The sequence below is a fragment of the Syngnathus leptorhynchus genome, chromosome 6 (genome assembly GCF_054491065.1).
Source record: "Syngnathus leptorhynchus isolate UIUO chromosome 6, UIUO_Slep, whole genome shotgun sequence".
In the NCBI taxonomy this organism is placed as follows: Eukaryota; Metazoa; Chordata; class Actinopteri; order Syngnathiformes; family Syngnathidae; genus Syngnathus; species Syngnathus leptorhynchus.
The window spans coordinates 2,779,670-2,796,870 of NC_141200.1; the positions used below are offsets into that span (position 1 = coordinate 2,779,670).

Genomic DNA, 17,201 nt, shown 5'->3' on the forward strand with positions numbered 1-17,201 from the left:
CGAGACAATGTCAAGATGTCGCGAGATAAAAGTGATATTCTGTTAATTACACGAAATGTACTTGCCTCAAGAGCGCTGTTCTAAAACATATTTTATTTTGCATTTTAAGCGTTTTATTAGAAATATAAAAATTGTAAAATGGTAAAATAGGGGGTGTCTCATTGACGTTTATTTTTACGTTATCATAGATATCAACAGTCAGTCTCATCTTTTTGACTGAGTTTATTTTGAAAGCTTTAGTCAAGCATTACAAGTTTATGGCGATAAAATTTGGCCTGCATGCTTCTAGCACATTTTCAAGTTTTGACACAAAAACAATAAGTCACAACCTGTTTTTCACCCCAAGCAAATATCAATTTTATAGTACCACTAATCCCAAACAAACATTTATTGCACTTACAAAAATAATAATAAATGATTAGAAAGCAACATTTACAGCCTGCTAATACAAATTCAGCCCTGGACATCATGATTGAACAAAGACAATAATCAGTAGCAGGATTAGGACTTAGACTAAACATGTAAACAGCAGCAATGCAAGCTGAGCAAAGACATTTTAGCTTGAATAATAAACCATGGTTACTTTGAATATATTCCATTTGAAACTATTTTACCCATTGTCAATCTTATAAATTGCAGCAAGCTGTCCTGTGACCTTATTTTTAATATTTTACATACAATAATTGTGTTTGGTGATGGTCTCTGGGAGCAATACTTTTACTGCAACAATTTTGATAAGAAAGACAGTACAAAATAGACTTGGCAAATTTCTGTATGCTGATGACCGTCGCTTTAAAATACTCCCTCTGAAATGTGGACATTAAACACTGAATGAGAATCCAAGTGCATTGAAAATATTATAGAGTCCCTTAGAAAAATGACTGAAGTGGGTACACCCATACCGACAAATTTGAGTTAAAGTCTGGTTATCGGATCTCTAAAAGATTATCCTGAGCAATTGATTGAAATGTTTACTTGTATCTGAGATTAAAAAATGTACTGTAGTAATAATTTGTTGACCAGTGTAACTGGCTGTCTCGCAAAAGATTGCTCTGAGTGCTTTAAGTGATTTACTTTTATCCAGATTTGCTTGGAAACCTGTCAGAACTTGATGAGATGTCAGGGCTGGCATTATCTGGAACACATTAAAAACAAAGATTTTATTCTTCCGTTGCATGACGTTTTTCAGACTTTAAAAACGATTGTAGATGTGAAACAGATCGGTATTTGTGTACCCCGCTTTCGACGAGTATGTGGTTGTAGGTCACCAAACCGAAGGGTACTGCGGAGCTTTGGGCTGACACGGCGGTTAAAGCAGGCAAATGTTTGGCGCTTCTTTGGCCTTTTTGTTTCAAGCAACTGTGGTGGAAATACTCACATGACAGACAAAAAAAAAAAAAAAAAAATCCATGTCGGCTATTGTCATTTTCTTTTGTGCGTATGCGTTGCTTATTATGACCAGCATCTGAACTTTGGGATATTTGACAAAATTAAGGCAGGGGAAGACTGCTCCAATTTGGACGGCTAGACTGTATGTGGCTGAGTGAGGGAGGGAAGGAAGACCAGGTGTCATGAAGCCCCTTCCATTGCACTGGTGCCCGCTTGTCCGAGGTTTGTGGCGGATGACGCGGGCTCCTGATCCGATTCCCGCAGACAGATGACGGCGTCGCCACTCACGTTGATGAGACACTGAGCCTGTGCGACAGAAGGGTGGATTATACCACTGAAACAGGAACGATTTCTTTTATGTCTATGTACCTGGTTCTTATTGGGATTCTCCATTAACACGCACTCCTTCATGCTGTAGGACATGACGGCATTTCCCCCCAAAGCTGCCACGTGGGCGCGAACCATGGCGAACACCTCTGCGATGAAGGAATGGAGGAAGCCGCTCACGCCGCCTTCCTGTAATGGATGAAAATGTACAAGATTGGCTGTGGATTTTTATTTATTTATTTTTTTAAACGGGAGTGTCAAGTCATTTTGGCCGTACCTCTCGTAAGGATGTGGTCTCTCGAATGAAGAACATGTTGATGATGCCCAAGTATTTTACCACACGCATACTGGGGAGGAAGGATAACGGCGTCATCTTCACCACGGTGACCGAGCTTCCTCCGAATGAGCAGCGGTTGGAGTGCAGAGAGCGGGACCGGTTCTCGAATAACGGGCTGGAGCGCTCCAGAGATGAGACTGGGGGTTCACAGATTAAAAAAAAAAAAAATTTATTTGCAAACGGCAGCTCGTTTTGTTGCTAAAGGTTGCTGAACGAGGTTCCAGTTGCATGATGACTGATTGATCATCCAAGCAAAAAATTATTTAAAAGTTGGTTTATTTATGAATTTTTTCTTTTTTTTTTTAGATAATAAAATAATAAAACGGGCAAATCTGTTGCTCGTTCATTTTTTTGGGGTAGGGGTTGTCTATATTGGGATTACTGCAATGAAAACATTTTGAAGCAGCAAATGAGCTTTTCGACTCAAACACTAAAAGGCTCTTTAGTGTTTATGAAAGATGAAGTGATAAAAAAATAAAGAAAAAAAAGTGCCTGTGTATGTGAATTGCAGTCATGCAGTCGTGTGGACGGTGCGGGTGGCCAGACAACCACTTTCCATGCGTGACAGGCGGACAAGACAGTTTACACAGTGTCTGCAGACAGACACACAGACCTGGGAACAGCTGAGCTGTACGTTTTACATGTGTCAGGGAAACGACAAAGTGACTTTTTGGATCTTTGGGGCCAGGCGACGTCAAGGACAGAGACAGATATGAACCGAAGCGAGCACAATAATAAATGACTTAGCCAGAGTGCAAAAGAGCAACTTTAGCTATTACGGCTCAAGTCAATGGAGAGAAAAATATAAAATAAATAAATAAAAACAAAGCTTTCGAAGCCACTGTGGATCCTTTGAGTCACACAGAAGACAACATCATACAATTCAATGAATTATTATTATTTATACATTATTGTGCAGGGGTGCCTAATATTGCGGCCTTGGGAGTGCAACTCCTATAAATTTACGATCATCAAAAAAAGCAAACTACTGATTGGATACATTCCTAAGAGGGACAAAAACGTCAAGAAGATGATGCAATTTAATTCCTACTGCTCCACCGCGTAGCAGCATACACGGACGTTTGTACGACATGTGCGTTTGGTGTACGTGTTGTGTATCTTTAGCCAGCAGAGTGTGCTCGAGACTGTGTCCTACTTGTCTTAACTGATCCTCGTCTTATGGTGTGAGCTTTCAGCCTAAGCAGCTCTAGCCAGGTGCTGCATCTGTCTGCAAAGGAACCGTAATCAACGGAGGCAGCTGGAGAGAACACATACAGAAAACCCACAACCACACAAAAGACAACAAAGAAAAACAACAAAACAAAAAAAAAAACACAGAAACAAAAAGAAGAACAGAAAAAGAACACAAGTGGATGAGGTCTGGAGCGGTGCGGGATATTTCTGTCCGAGACATAAGGATGGTAGGTAAAAAAAAAAATAAAAAAAAAAAAGGGGGGGCTTGTGTTGTATTTGTCGGATGCGGAGTGCGTAGGTATGAAAGTGCATCGTGGGCGGGGCTTACCTCTGGATGACACGACACTTGCTGAGACACCTATGCAGGGGACACACAGACATCGAAATCTTCCTTTGCATTTCATTTGTCCATTTCTATACCATGGCCGAATATACACTGCAGCTTTTTATTCCCAGCTATAATTGAATATAGATTCAAATGATACTCAACTTCATTTTTTCTACCACTGGAGAACAAGCAAACACACACACAAAAAAAATCTGAATTGTCTAACTTGAACCGTGCAGTGTAAATCCAGCCTGAGTGCTCAATCTAAAACTGTTTTTCTAATTTCCACTAGATGAGAGCAAACTCCTGACGAATTTACCTTCCGGGTGCACAATAACCAGCTGATTTTGGCAGAGTTTTGCAGCCGGAATGAGTAAAGAGACTGTACCTGAGGTATTAGTGGAGGAAATGGTTGACCGAGCCTGTTAGTGAAGCAAAGGGGCGCTTGAGATGAAAACTTGACCGCTACCTGAGGTTTTTAATGGCGGCTGCGTGTTGCCGGAAGGGGCGTCGGCGCAGAGCTCCAGGGGGAATTGCAGCTGTTCTTCAGTCTCACTAGACCCTGAAAACACGCACGAGTCAAACGTTCAAAGACAGAAACTACCAATAAAAGTATCTAAGTTTAAAGGGGACATTGTATTGTATATATTATAACTCTGGTAGTTGAGTTTTAAGGGATCAACCTTGGGTGATGGGCTTGTCCGCTGGCTTTTCTTGGGTCTGGTCTTTGTCGAACGTCATGGCGACCCCCGTTACGGCCACCTGCCAAGCGGATGGAGGAACCAAGTGGCAGTGTCGCAGATGACAGAGGCTTCGAAGACAGGCAGATGTTGGCCTCACCTGTATGAGCTCTTCTTCCGGCACTGCCACGGTGAAGTTGAGATGACAAATACAGCAGGGGATCATAGAGCGCAACTTGAAGTAGAAACTCTGGAATTAAACACGATAAAATCAGCGTCTTGTTTGATATGACCGTTAAAAATGGTTGCCTATGACATAATGTTTTTTTTTTTTGATAGTGCCACTGTATTTGTCATACATACCTTCAGCAGGTTCTCACACAGGTCAGTGAAGATTTTGTTCAAGCCTTGATTGGTGAGATTGGCATTACTCAACCTTAACACCCTCACTGATGTAAACATCTGGAAAATAGCAATCACAAGTTACGTTTGGTCTAAACTACGAAACCGCTTCTTTTTACCGCGCCACATGGAGGAGGAAGGTATGTGACGAGAAACCTGTATTCCCGAAGTCCAGTTGTAAATCCCAGGCATGGTCTCAGTGTTGCAGCTGTGGAACCCTAAAAAAAAAAAAATCAATAATAATATCAAAAGATGTGAGCAGGAGATTAAGAATCAAAATTTTGATCATGATGATGATGGCCACGCATACCCGTGGGAGGCGAGGCATCCATGAGTAGGGCGTGAATATCTTCCACGGCATCCGTATCGTCAATCTACAGCAGTGGTGGACAAACTTCAGTCCTCAAGGATTTTTTTTTTCTTCTAATATATTTGTGTCATTAAATTGGCTACATTTTAATAGCAACGCACACACCTCCAGGACAAACGCATCCTTCTTGCCGTGAGAGAGGTCCAGTTCTGACAGCTCGTCTGAGCTTTCCGAGTGCGAGCGGAACAGCCTGTTTAGTTGTCTGGCTTCGGGAATGGGAGAACCCACCACTTCCTCTGTGAGCTCCTACAAAACAAGCAAAAAAAGAAAAAAAAGAAGCTGAACTGGTGTGAGTACTTGAATAAAACACCTCTGCATCCCCCCCCCCAACAGTAGAGGGACTATGTTAATACCCCGCCACATGCTCGCTCACGTCCCCCCACCATCAGTCACTGCACGGCTTGGTGTTAATTTGAAAACAGATTTGGAGCAGTAGTGTCACACACACACCATAAACACATCTATAGGGTGAATGGGCATGAAAGATGGTCATCGTTAAAAACAAGTTACAACGGCTCAAGCCTCCTGCCACAGGAGGCGACTGAGTTGGGTTAACGTGTTGGCCCGCTTGCTCCCAAACGTACGAGTTAAACGGCTGTCACAAAAAGGGTGAGGTGTTGGTAGAGGCTGACAAGAGTGAAGCGTTTGACATGCGTTGACGCGTGGCATAGCGATCAGTACCATGTCTATGTCGCCGAGCGCCTCAGGGTCCAGGGTAAATAATTTCTTTAATGACCAGAGAAAGATAAAAAGGGGTAAGATTATCGTCCCGTGACGTACAGTTGACAACAGATCAATCACAGAGGACTTTTGATGACTCGAAGCCACAAAAAAATAAAAAATAAAGGACAATGTTTCTAGCAAGCGTACACAGCAGGAATCGGCTCACGCATTTGCGAGGAATATGATCATGAAACATCTCACCGGTGGAGTGATCTGGTAGATCTCTTTGTTCTTGGCGATGGCGTCGTTGATCCTCTTCTGGATGGTTAACATGTGGTGCTCGTTGCTCAGGTCACCCGGAGTCTTCCCTGCGATCTGAATGCCTCCTGGGGTAGGGAGGGCGGTCAGGTACACGCCTGTGGCAGACTGAACACACCAAGTTACCACCAGGTGGCACCATAGCAATACAGCGAATAGGCTAATTCTTCTGTAAATAAACATTTTATTGATTTTGGCGAATGATGAATCGTCAATATGCAGGTATTCAATCTGAAGTGGACATAATAAATAATATTAATAATAAAAAGTGGACCTACAGCCAGACCCAGCAGCATGTTCTCGCCAACGCTGATCTGTATATGGAGGCCAAAGAGCGCGTTCATGCTGTGCAGCTTCAGCTTATTCATCAACTGAGTGTGCAGTTCATATTCCATGAAAGGGAGGAGGTTGGAGATGGCCGTGGCGTTCACCTCCCCTTGAGCTCGCTTCTTTAGCCGGCACAGTCTGCGATTTGGCAAAACGCTGGTGTTAACTCAAGGGATGGATGGATGGATGGATGGATGGATGGATGGATGGATGGATGGATGGATGGATGGATTGTGCTTCCATCCTGGTTGCTTGGAGCGATCATACCTGGCTTGAATGAGACAGCCTTTCCCGGTGACGGCTGCATCTGACGGCAGGTCGATTGTTGTAAACAGAACATCGGGGACCTAGCAAAGCCAGAATCGAAACGACAGAAATGAGTGAATCATAGGGTTGATAAAATCTGCAAGCTTTTATTAGGACACATGGATTGATGAAGAAGAACATTAATGAACTTGAGACCTTTTGTCGTCTGCAGAGGCAGCAGTAGGTGAGCTGAGCGGGAAAGGGCATGTTGAACTCGTCGTACGGTATGTGACAGAAGCCGCAGCTCGAGGGAGACGGCTCTTCAAACCTGGCGAAAGTCACAAGTTCAAATTTAAGCCTGGACGTTATCTCTGAAAAGCCGGGATGTTCTTATCGGACTTTTACATGGTACAAACTGGAAATCAAAAGGTACCTGTGGTCCATGCTTGCGACATCCAAGCAACCTTCCCGCATGTAGCGGGGATTCAAAATGGCTGCCGTGCCGGATGCGGACAGGATGCACACCTCCTCGCTGAGTTTGGAGGAGGACAAAAATGAGATGGCTGGAAAATATAGATTTTACTTGTGAAGATTCCCTACCAGATGCTGGTGCTCTCGCTGTATCCAATGACGGCGTGGCAACCGAGAGCTTTGGCGTGAGATTTGATCTCCTGTCGTATCTCCTCCCACCAGGCGTCGCGGGTTTCTGGCTCATCTGGGGGGAAAAAATAAAAAATAAAAAAATCAATCAAGTAACATGAACCACTGACAGGGTGAATTTTCCAAGACTTATCAAAAAGCAAACATGCCACCATGATATTTGACACACATCTCTCCGGTGTGGTCTGACTTTGTTTTCTTGGCGCACCAGAAAATAAACAGGCAACTTGTATTTTCTGGTTATTTGTGGAGTACCGCTGTGTTTTCAAAGCAGGACAAAATGAATCTTCATCATTTTGTGGAAGAGTGTGACAATGACAGTGACAATGATGAAGGCAAATTCAATTGAAAGATTTGATCTGTAACTGCTTGTACGGGGTTCCTCGGTTCATGACCTAATAATAATAATAATAATAATAAATTAATTATTAATATATTAAATGAAATTATTAAATAATAATTAATTATTATTATTATTATTATTATCATTATCATTATTATAAGTCTTACCTGCTTGTTTGTTTACAGCATGGGTGTGTTTGGCATATTGTATTTTTTTTTTTTTAAACAAACCATCTGTTATATCTAAATAGAATTTTTCAGCCAAATATTTGATGATCATTACAACTTCACTAGCGCATTATTGTAGGTTATTGATGGACTACGGCATTCCAACTTTTGTGGTTACGCTGTCTCAAAGGAACGCAACTTGGTCATAAACAGAGGACCCCGTCCGTGTCTGTGTATAAATAGATAACATTGATTCGCTCTCCATTCAATCGGCCACATTGATAAAAAGGAGAACTCTGAATTATGAAAATAATCTATAACCAAGCCTTCATCATGTATGGGTGTGTTTCAATAGTCTCATGAGGCTTCGATCCAATATCTAAACACTTTAAAAGCATAAATGACATAGTTGTGTTTTCCGTCACAAACGGGGGAGCTACATCAGAATATTGAGTCGCACCCCATGGGTCCACATGCTGACCGAGATCAAACTCGGGATTATTGGAATGAAGGGGAAAAAGAGTCAAAGATGAAGTGAAGAAATGAAGAGACCGAACGTCAAGACATCGAGCGGCTTTCTGCCGACCGAAAGCAGACTGTCACACAGGCACTGACGTGCACACTCAAGACCATGTGCACGTTTATGGGCAGAGGAGGGCCATATTCATCCACAGGGGGGGCTAAAGCTCATCATCGCCCCCCCCCAAAGCACTCATCTTTCTTTCCATCCCAATCATGCCTTGGTTTTCCAATTGATGAGAAACTGCCAGACTTTCTTTCACCCGTCTGATCCTCCCTCGGCCCAGTTGGTTAGAAGTGCACATGCCTGCTCAGCGGTTATTTGTCAATCTCCAAAGTCTCAAGGTGTGGAGGGACGGGGGGCACAATGCAGCTTGAGGAAGCATTAGAACAGATCCAGGGGAGCTGCAGCCGGATGAGCCAGTCAGAGGGTTGGGATGGGGGGGTGCGGAAGGACGGATTTATCAGGCCAGGCTGGGAGGGAGGGGGGGGGGGGGGGGGGTGAGAGCACAGCGCATGCTCGACTCAGCTCCACAAACGAGCGCATTTGCACACATTCACGCAGATAAAGAGAGAGGAGATGACAGCTCACTGAGTTTTCTGCAGGGCAATCAGTGAATTGTTGGAGTGAATTTCAAATGCACAACAAAAACCAGCCTCCACATCACTGAGCTGCCAAAACTCCCGTGGGTGAGATCAGTAAAAGGATGGGGGGGTGGGGGGGGGGGGGGGCAAATACCTGCCGTGACACTATTCCAGTCTAGCAGTTTGTACGAGCGCGCGTTACCCATGGCTGGGCCACGTCACACCATTAGTACGGGAAAGAGAGAAAGAGAGAGAGAAAAAGAGAAGATACAGTCCAACAACACAACAGTAGCACTCCACGAGGTGGACATTAAACAGACAGCGCTCGACGCCTACTTTGCGCTCGCTATGCATTCAAAGCAGAAATAATACACGAATGGCAAGACAGGGGGATTTTTATAATTTTTTTTGCCTTCGGGTATAAACGGATCAGACAATATGAAGATATCATATTAATGAGAATCAAAGGCTTTCGTGTTGTGCTCTGCCAAACAAAAACAAAAAAAAGACACAGCAACGCCTAAGAGTTCAAAGGTCATCAACAAGCGTTCCACATCAGTTCATGTCAACTTACTTGAAAAAAAAAAAAAAGAAAAGTTGTTGAATAAATTGATCGTTCAATACATATGGTACAGAAACAAGCAAATCACAATTGAATAGTGAGAGGGGAAAAAAATGGACGTTCTAACTATAGAAATTAATCTTAACAATTATGTCACAAGATAACGAACCAAGCCAGCCTTCAGCAATCAGAACTCCACAAGCATTTAAATACTTCGAAGCTGTGCCCTGTAGACACAGCGGACATTTTATCGGGTACACCGGCAAAACTGAATCAAATCCAAATTGAGGAACCCAAAAGACGACATCATTTTCCACATATATCCGCCTGAGAGTTCCAAAAAAGTCTAAATGGTACATCTGCGATGCCGGCTGCAGCCAAAATCAGCACACAGAAGCAACAGCGGCAGGAACAATAGCAGCAGCAGGCAAAAGACGGAAGCCATGCACCAACAGAGCGCCTCGACTCTAACAATCATCACACGCAGGTCAACGGCCGGTTCAAAGACACGCCGAGGTGACGGTTGCCCTTGCCGTTAAACCCGTATTGCTAACTTTGATGCTCGTAACCAACAGCAGTTCTGTGACCACAAACACTTTCATCCTGTGACTTAAGAGTAAACAAACAAGGCAACAACAACAACAAAAAAGTCCCGACACTGACTCAGTGAACAAATATTTTGTTGTGTCACTCGACAACATCGGTTGTGTTCATGATCTCACCGGGATTGTGTATGCGGTCTAGCAGTTTGACCGAGCGAGCGCTGACGACTCCGCCCACGTGGACCAGAAAGGCGGGTGGGAAAGACGTCAACGTGAAGAAGGGGAACTCCTGGAGACAAAACACAAATGCCACTTCTGTCAACCAAAAGCGTGATTGTCGTGCAAGGTTTAGATAAATCAAGGTTTAGGATGGAAAAGTTCAATTTGCCATCCAAACGCTTCTATGTCTTCACTTAAAACGGATTCTAAATGGGCAAACTTGGAGAAGATGGAAACCTAAACCATACTTGAGAAGTCAGTTTAGGTTAGGAATGTACCAACATGCAACAAGAGTGGCGCAAAATGCAAATTCTCCACTTGCTCAAAACGTTTTTTTGACCTTTCGAGTAGAGACTAAAAATATGGAGCTCCAATTCTTCAATCTCAGACAAGGAAATGGCAAATCCATGCGTTTGAAATAGCTGCTTAGCTTCTTGGTATTCATTCTACATTGCAGTAATGTCAACTAGACCAACCATGAAGGTTGCATGGCATGAATGTGTGTTGTGGACAAACAGGATTAGGACCATGAATAATTTACTGTCTTCTAATCCATCATGAAAAAATGAGACATCAAACATGACTGACAGATCGTCCGGGTTCCGAATGAGATGATGTGGTGAGCGTGCTCATTCCTGTCTCGGGGAGCAGGGAAAGGTTTGACGGTAGGAATCACACAGTCACACACTCTTTCAAACTTAAAAGCCACGCGACATCATCTGCAGGTTAGGAATCGGTGGTGGTGCCTGTGTGTGTGGGGGAGGGGGTTATGGAGATATGGATAGACAACGATGTGACATACCCTGGCGTTTAAATACAACCCAGAGGAGGAAGCTCCCTGAGAAGCACAAGTGATCGAAAGGAAAGAGAAGGGAACAATGTTTGTTCTTGCGCACACCCATTCCCGGGAAAAAGAAAAAATAGACATCTGCTAGCAAAGCACCCTTGTGCGTGCTCAAACTAGAGCCAGACAAAAATGGCTTTAAAGAAATTAATGAATTTAAATAAACTAGAACAAATAAATATTCTATAATAATAAATAAAACATAATAAATACAGAAATAAAAATAAATAAATATAAATGGAAATAAATTAGAATAAACTAAAAAATAAAATAAATGCGGCCCCCGCAACAAAAGATTTTAATCAGTTTTTTTTTTTTTTTTTGTGAACTCAAGTGTCACTGCCGGCCCGTATTTGTCATATGATCTTATCAACGTACCCTCTGCTCCAGAGCCGTCTGCGTCTGCTGTCTGAGCAGCGTCTTCAGGGGTCCCGCCTCCTTGCCGGCGCTGCCCCCGCTGCCCATTCCTGGTCAGAGAAGAAAAAGTCTCACGTGACGTCATCGGCACTGGCGTGATGTAAATGTTAGGACTAGTCAAAGCAACAATCTTTAACACACGATTTGTTTTTGTGCGAGCCTTCACTAACTATCTTTCAAGGAGAAGAAAAGAGAGGGAGGGAGGCAGGGAGGGAGGCAGGGAGGGAGGGAGGTTGCATGCTGAAGTCTGGGACACTATCATTGTTTGTTTCCAGAGGAGAGCAAGTTCCCACAAAATAGGGTTACTGTTGTGAATTTTGTCTTTCAGCTCTATGTTAGAGAACAGGAAGTTATGCAAAACTCAATTTATTGAACGCAAAAAAAACACATCTGAGCCAGGGCTGCCAATATTTATGATCGGCACTTTTATTGTTGTATTTATTTACTTATAACTACACATGGCTGACCTGGCAAAGATAGCAAAGATTGATGGAAAATTGAATTGTTTTGAACTCAAATCAACTTTGTTTAGAAAATAATCATTTGTAATAATAATCCAATAAAACGGCATCATTTCCCGGCCGGCCTGATGATGTCACGGCACACTAACCATCACTCTGTTAGACTTTCCGAGTTAATGGTGAGCGCATTCGCACGATGCTGTTATTGAGATTCCGTGACATAAGTGACACACGGCAGCCGAGCTGTACCGGAGCTCCCTAGTAGAAAGTCGTCCGTGAAGGACACGCTCTTTCTCAGCAGAGCAGAGTCAGAGTGGGTGGAGGAGGGAGGGGGCAGAGTGGTATTTCTCAAGGAGGCGCCAGAAGCACCTCCGCCGGCTGAGCCAGAGAAAGATGAAGAGAGGACAGGGGAGCTGGGGCACAGGAAGATGCCCGGCCTGCGTCTCACCGATTGCGGCTCCTCTGAGGAGCAGGGAGCAACCGGAAGGGGAAAAAAGTTCAGGAAGTGAGAAGATGGAGGCACTTTTTCACTGCTTGCTTGAGTTTGGCCTCTCTCATTTTACCATGTCAGCAGTGCCAATGGAAAAGTGACAAGCTGAGTAGATAGTGTGAAGTGGGGGGGGAGGGGAAGAGCTCTCTGAATGTACAACACTAGCGACTACTTTTGGGTCTTATTTTATATTTATCTTAATAAGAGACATTGAGCTTCTATGAACACAACACACCAAAAAATAAATAATGCACAAACAGCACGTGGATACTCAAGACAAACTAAAATGCAGAAATAATAATAAGACATCAACTAAACATGGAAAAACACCAGAGAAGCACCTCAGTGTAGTGTTGGGAGTGGTGGAAAAAGTGGGAGGGGGGATTGCAGATTGATGGGGGTGATGCCTCATGTGCTTACCCGTCTTGGGCGTCAAACTGAGGTCTGTGTCTGATGAGGAGGACTGGCGGCTGGCTTGAGGGGGGGAGAAGGGGGCAGGAGAGAAGGGGTTGGCGGGGAGGGCTCTGAGAGGGGTGGGCGGGCCGGATGACGAGGGAAGGTCCTCACCAAAAACCGGCCTGGTGGGAGAATATGACACACACACACACACACACACACACACACACATGCATGGCCATCAGTCACAGCCTCACCCTGTGTGTGTGTGGGTGGAAAATGTTTTGTTTTTGCAGGAGGTGTGCTTGAGGTGCTTACACGTGGCTGGAGAACAAAAGAGAAAGAAAAGTAACACAGCAAGCATGGGAAAAAGCAAAACAGGACAACGATACACAAACATAAAGATACATGCAAAAAATAAAAAAGGTCATGTTCCAGTGGAGTGAAGCACAGGCCGGTGCTTCTCGTAAGACTCTTGAGGGCTGTGTCGAAATAATTCCCTTTTTAGTTTTTCAGGACGAGTGTGGGGAGTCGGTTTAACCGGGACATGACGGGTCAGAATTTTTTTATCTTTACAGTCCAGGACTGGATTATTTCTATGGGATGGGACGGGAATGCAAATCCAACCCAGACGTCGCCCTCTCGTTTGTATAACATATCTGACAACATAAAAAATGACAAGGATAATAATTTACTAGATCTAACAGTTAACCTAGCTTCGGTTATTTCTTCTCCGCATTGAAAAAAAGGAAAATGTGACATTCGCTCAGTCACACATTTAAAAAAAAGAATAATAATAATAATCGACTTCCTTCCCTGCCTCTGCATACCGGAGAAGATGAGTGTGGGCACAGAGACAGAGAAGTTCTGGGACAGTCTCTGTGCGCTGCACGCCGAATGCACTGGGCTGTTGTGGGTGGAGCGGCATCCGTGCGCTAAGGGAGACCTGGGCCCAAAAGTACCACACACACAGGAGGAGAGGAGAAAAAGAGAGAGACGACCAGTCGTGTTGGCCCCACACAGTAAGAATTGTGTCAGTCCTGGTGCAGCCGGAGAAGAGGAAAGAAGGAAAGAAAAGCACACGAGAACCTACAACACATCATCACAATAGACAGAGAGTGAGTGGAAAGAAAGGTGACAACAATCGGATCTTTCCCGACCAAGTGAGTCACGTGCACCACAGGGATGGAAACACAACAGACCTAAAAAAAATAAAATAAGAAAATGCTTTTGATGATCATCTCATGCCAATCGTTTCATCCAAACTAGGTTCATTTTACTCCAATGATTGTTTTGTTCATTCTTGGTGTGTCTCCATCCCCGACGCACGGGTACGAGCGCAGGATGATACACTTGCATGATGCGGCGGGCCGTAGAAAGCGGATCAGAACAAAAATGTCAAGATCAAACTAAAATGCAACCAACCTTTCGAGGTGCATGTCTTTTGTCTCTCTGCTCGAAAACTTAAAATGTCCATCTGTTCGATGGCTACGTTGACGTCAATAAAGTTTAGATTCAACATGGAACAGTTCTACATAAAGTATTGAACATTTAGAAACTAATGTCACTTGAAAAGATGATTGCACATTTTAGGTTCATCCTCAAATTCCCCGCTAGGAACTAAACATCTTGGACTTTTTGTGAACAGTATTGTACGTAGCACTAGCGCATGCAGAGCTGAACGCAAGCCATGTGTGAGCGGAGCATTTTTGGAGTGTATGTTTGTAAATTGGTACGTGTGCGTCTCAGGACACCGTGTGCTGTTTCACGATGCAACAGACGTGAAAAATACAGAGGCGCGCACACTGGAAGACGGGCATCTCGTCCACACGCTCATCATCATTTCAAAACTCGCATGGATTGGTCATGCTGGATGGCTACTCACTCTTTTCCGTCCTTGGAAGGGGAATTGCAGGCATTGGAAGCGGGAGCTGTGCTGGGGTGCGTGTGTGCGGCGGCGGCGGCGGCGCCGCCTCCGGAGGTGGCTTTGTCCAGAGTGCAGGCGGTACCAATGGCCCGCACCACCAGGCCCGACTCTCCCTCCAGGTCGAAACACTGCAAGTAGCCCACCACTGCGTTGCCTCCCATCTCCAGCACTTTGAGACCTATCTTCCTCTGTAGCTCTCCTACATGTTGACAAATTAACATACGTGTACACTTTTGTGCCTTTGGAGAATACAATTAAATAAATAAAAAAGTATTTGTTTCCCTACCGGACATGAGCGAGATGAGCCTCTGGCGAGCTTCATTGGACGCTCGAGGAGTTCTGATGCGATCAATCCACTGGTATTCGGGGTCTTCGTTCACCACCAGCTCCTCCACAAAGCCGTGGACCATCGCCGCCCGGTAATACCGCGGAATGGAAGTGGCTGCGAAGCGCAAGTGATATGGTCACACATTATTTCTCCGCCTTTTTCTCCACATTTGTTATTATGAAATTATCAATCCAGTGAGGTCTCTAAAAAAAATCAACACTCTTGAAGGGGCAACATTGAAGGCAGCGTGGTTGCAAACGCACTGCAGAAGAACTTGACTCCACAGGAGGATTGTCTGAAGCGGTTCAAGTCATTGAAGAGCTCCACTTTGATCAGGACATTAATCTCCCCACGGATACCTGCCGTTAAATAACAGATGCGATGAGAAGGAGCGCAATATTGAGTCACCCCGATGCGCTATTTGCGTACCGTGGATGGTGTCATAAATAGGGAACCAGCCGGAGATAACAGAGGCGGCCTCGCTACATAGCAGCGGGTCAATGTCGATGTAAACCTTCCCGATGGCGTCGTTTGCGCTGTATGTGTCGTGGTCCAACACGGTGATCTGCAGCGGCTCATCCTGCAAGTCCTCATCGTCGACCTACGCGTCAACACAAGGAATCGAGCCATGAATACGTCGTTCGCTCTTAAGGGCTAATGCAAGGGCATCATTTCATGCAGCAAATCGCCAACCCTTTGAGAAAAGCATATTTTAACACATATGGCATATATTCTTTATCTTTTTCGGGGGGAAAAACCTAAGACATGACTGCAGCTTACAGAGCAGTTTTTATGTGCATCCTATACTGCCCCCTGGTGGCCAAGATACTGGAATAGAATCAGGGAACGTCACACCAGCCACCGCCTTTTAATGGCACAGGCATGTAAACAAAATAAATCTGCATTTATTGCATGCAATATTTTGTGTATAAAAATGTAGTTGAAAGGTTTTTGGATAAATTGAATGAATGGATTTTAAAACGTTGAAATTGTTTCAAACTCAAAAGAAGGATTTTTCAATGTTAAGAAACAATGACAACAGCATTTCTTGGGCATTTTACCTCAAATTTGAACCATTCCGAGTTCCACTGTGGATTGAGGGATTTAGGGCAGACGTCTGTTTTGAATGTTATGTTTCCAAACTTGACCTGCACGGTAAAGAGATAGAAATGTTATTTTTCAGTTGGGATCACCTCTTAAAACGGGTTTAGCTCAGACCGTGTGGAAAAAATAGGGTGTAAATTCTTGACCCTTGCATCTTGACAAAAGCATGTTATGGAAATGAGGGAATTATATTACAATTATAGGGAAAAAGACACAAAATGTCTCTTCTACTTACCTCTACAAAAGCATCTGTGAGCTCACTGGCTCTGTCCATGACAGGCAAGTGGCGACCTGCCACAATTTTCGCTTTTAATTTTCCAGGCATGATTCAAATTTAGGTTGATCTGTGAACAAATGAAGTCAGTATTTAACGGGAAAATAAATTGGCAAATCTATCTCGCGACAAGGGGCGGGGGGGGGTCATTTTAGGACCACAGTTGGAAATGACACCTGCGACAGTCCTTAAGTGATATTTCTTTTGAAGAAGCAAACAAAAAGAAACCTTCACCCCCCCGTAAATTCAATTCGAACATTTTATTCGTTTCAAAAATCGCTCTTCGTGGACTTTTAATGTACCGGGTACTTTAGTTATATAAAAGAAAAGCCCCAAAACATGCCAGCTAGCTCCCTTTAGCCTAGCCATGTTATCTCCTTCACTCAAACGGCCCTATTTCAACACAGTACCACCACGTTCAGTACAGACCCACCGCACCCCACCGCACATCATCCGTCGAAGCCGTTTCACTCTTACCCCCGGCCTACGACATCCACAATTAGCTCGTCAGAGAGCCGCGGAGGACATTGTCGTTGACAGCCCGTCGCTGCAGAGACCCCCGTCTTCGTCTCGTTCCCATAACACGAGGCGTTTAAGTTCACCAAGCAGGACAACGTTAATGCTAAATTGAAATTGGACGAGATATGATGACGTCAGAGGAGAATTTTAGTCATATTGTTGTGACATTACGTACGAGTTAAGTCCATTATAATACGACGGGCTAGCATGGTAGCAATAGCGCCCGTGACGATGAATGGAGGTTTAGCCAGTGTAGCCTTCGC

The 17,201-nt window shown here is 44.1% G+C and overlaps 1 protein-coding gene across 5 annotated transcripts; it reads right to left on the minus strand.

Moving 5' to 3' along the window:
- Nucleotides 1-193: 193 nt before the first annotated feature.
- c2cd5 (C2 calcium dependent domain containing 5) lies at nucleotides 194-17,174 on the minus strand. 5 transcript variants are annotated; one of them, XM_085914430.1, is made up of 30 exons: nucleotides 16,897-17,174; nucleotides 16,381-16,489; nucleotides 16,103-16,189; nucleotides 15,471-15,642; nucleotides 15,305-15,400; nucleotides 15,000-15,155; nucleotides 14,672-14,912; nucleotides 12,811-12,968; nucleotides 12,150-12,362; nucleotides 11,401-11,489; nucleotides 10,140-10,248; nucleotides 7,182-7,296; nucleotides 7,015-7,113; nucleotides 6,798-6,909; nucleotides 6,603-6,682; nucleotides 6,287-6,473; nucleotides 5,952-6,116; nucleotides 5,709-5,753; nucleotides 5,133-5,273; nucleotides 4,968-5,031; nucleotides 4,814-4,875; nucleotides 4,619-4,717; nucleotides 4,416-4,505; nucleotides 4,259-4,337; nucleotides 4,045-4,137; nucleotides 3,576-3,605; nucleotides 3,210-3,311; nucleotides 1,994-2,190; nucleotides 1,759-1,905; nucleotides 194-1,695 (listed from the first exon to the last, which is right to left on the minus strand). In XM_085914430.1, exons 2-30 carry the CDS (start codon nucleotides 16,468-16,470, stop codon nucleotides 1,570-1,572), a joined length of 3,444 nt encoding a protein of 1,147 aa, XP_085770556.1. In that variant the 5' UTR covers nucleotides 16,471-16,489; nucleotides 16,897-17,174; the 3' UTR covers nucleotides 194-1,569. The 5 variants fall into 5 exon arrangements, with proteins under 5 accessions (XP_085770556.1, XP_085770552.1, XP_085770551.1 ...); XM_085914426.1 differs by lacking the exon at nucleotides 12,150-12,362 and having other exon boundaries at nucleotides 3,210-3,281; XM_085914425.1 differs by lacking the exon at nucleotides 12,150-12,362.
- Between the last annotated feature and the right edge of the window lie 27 nt (nucleotides 17,175-17,201).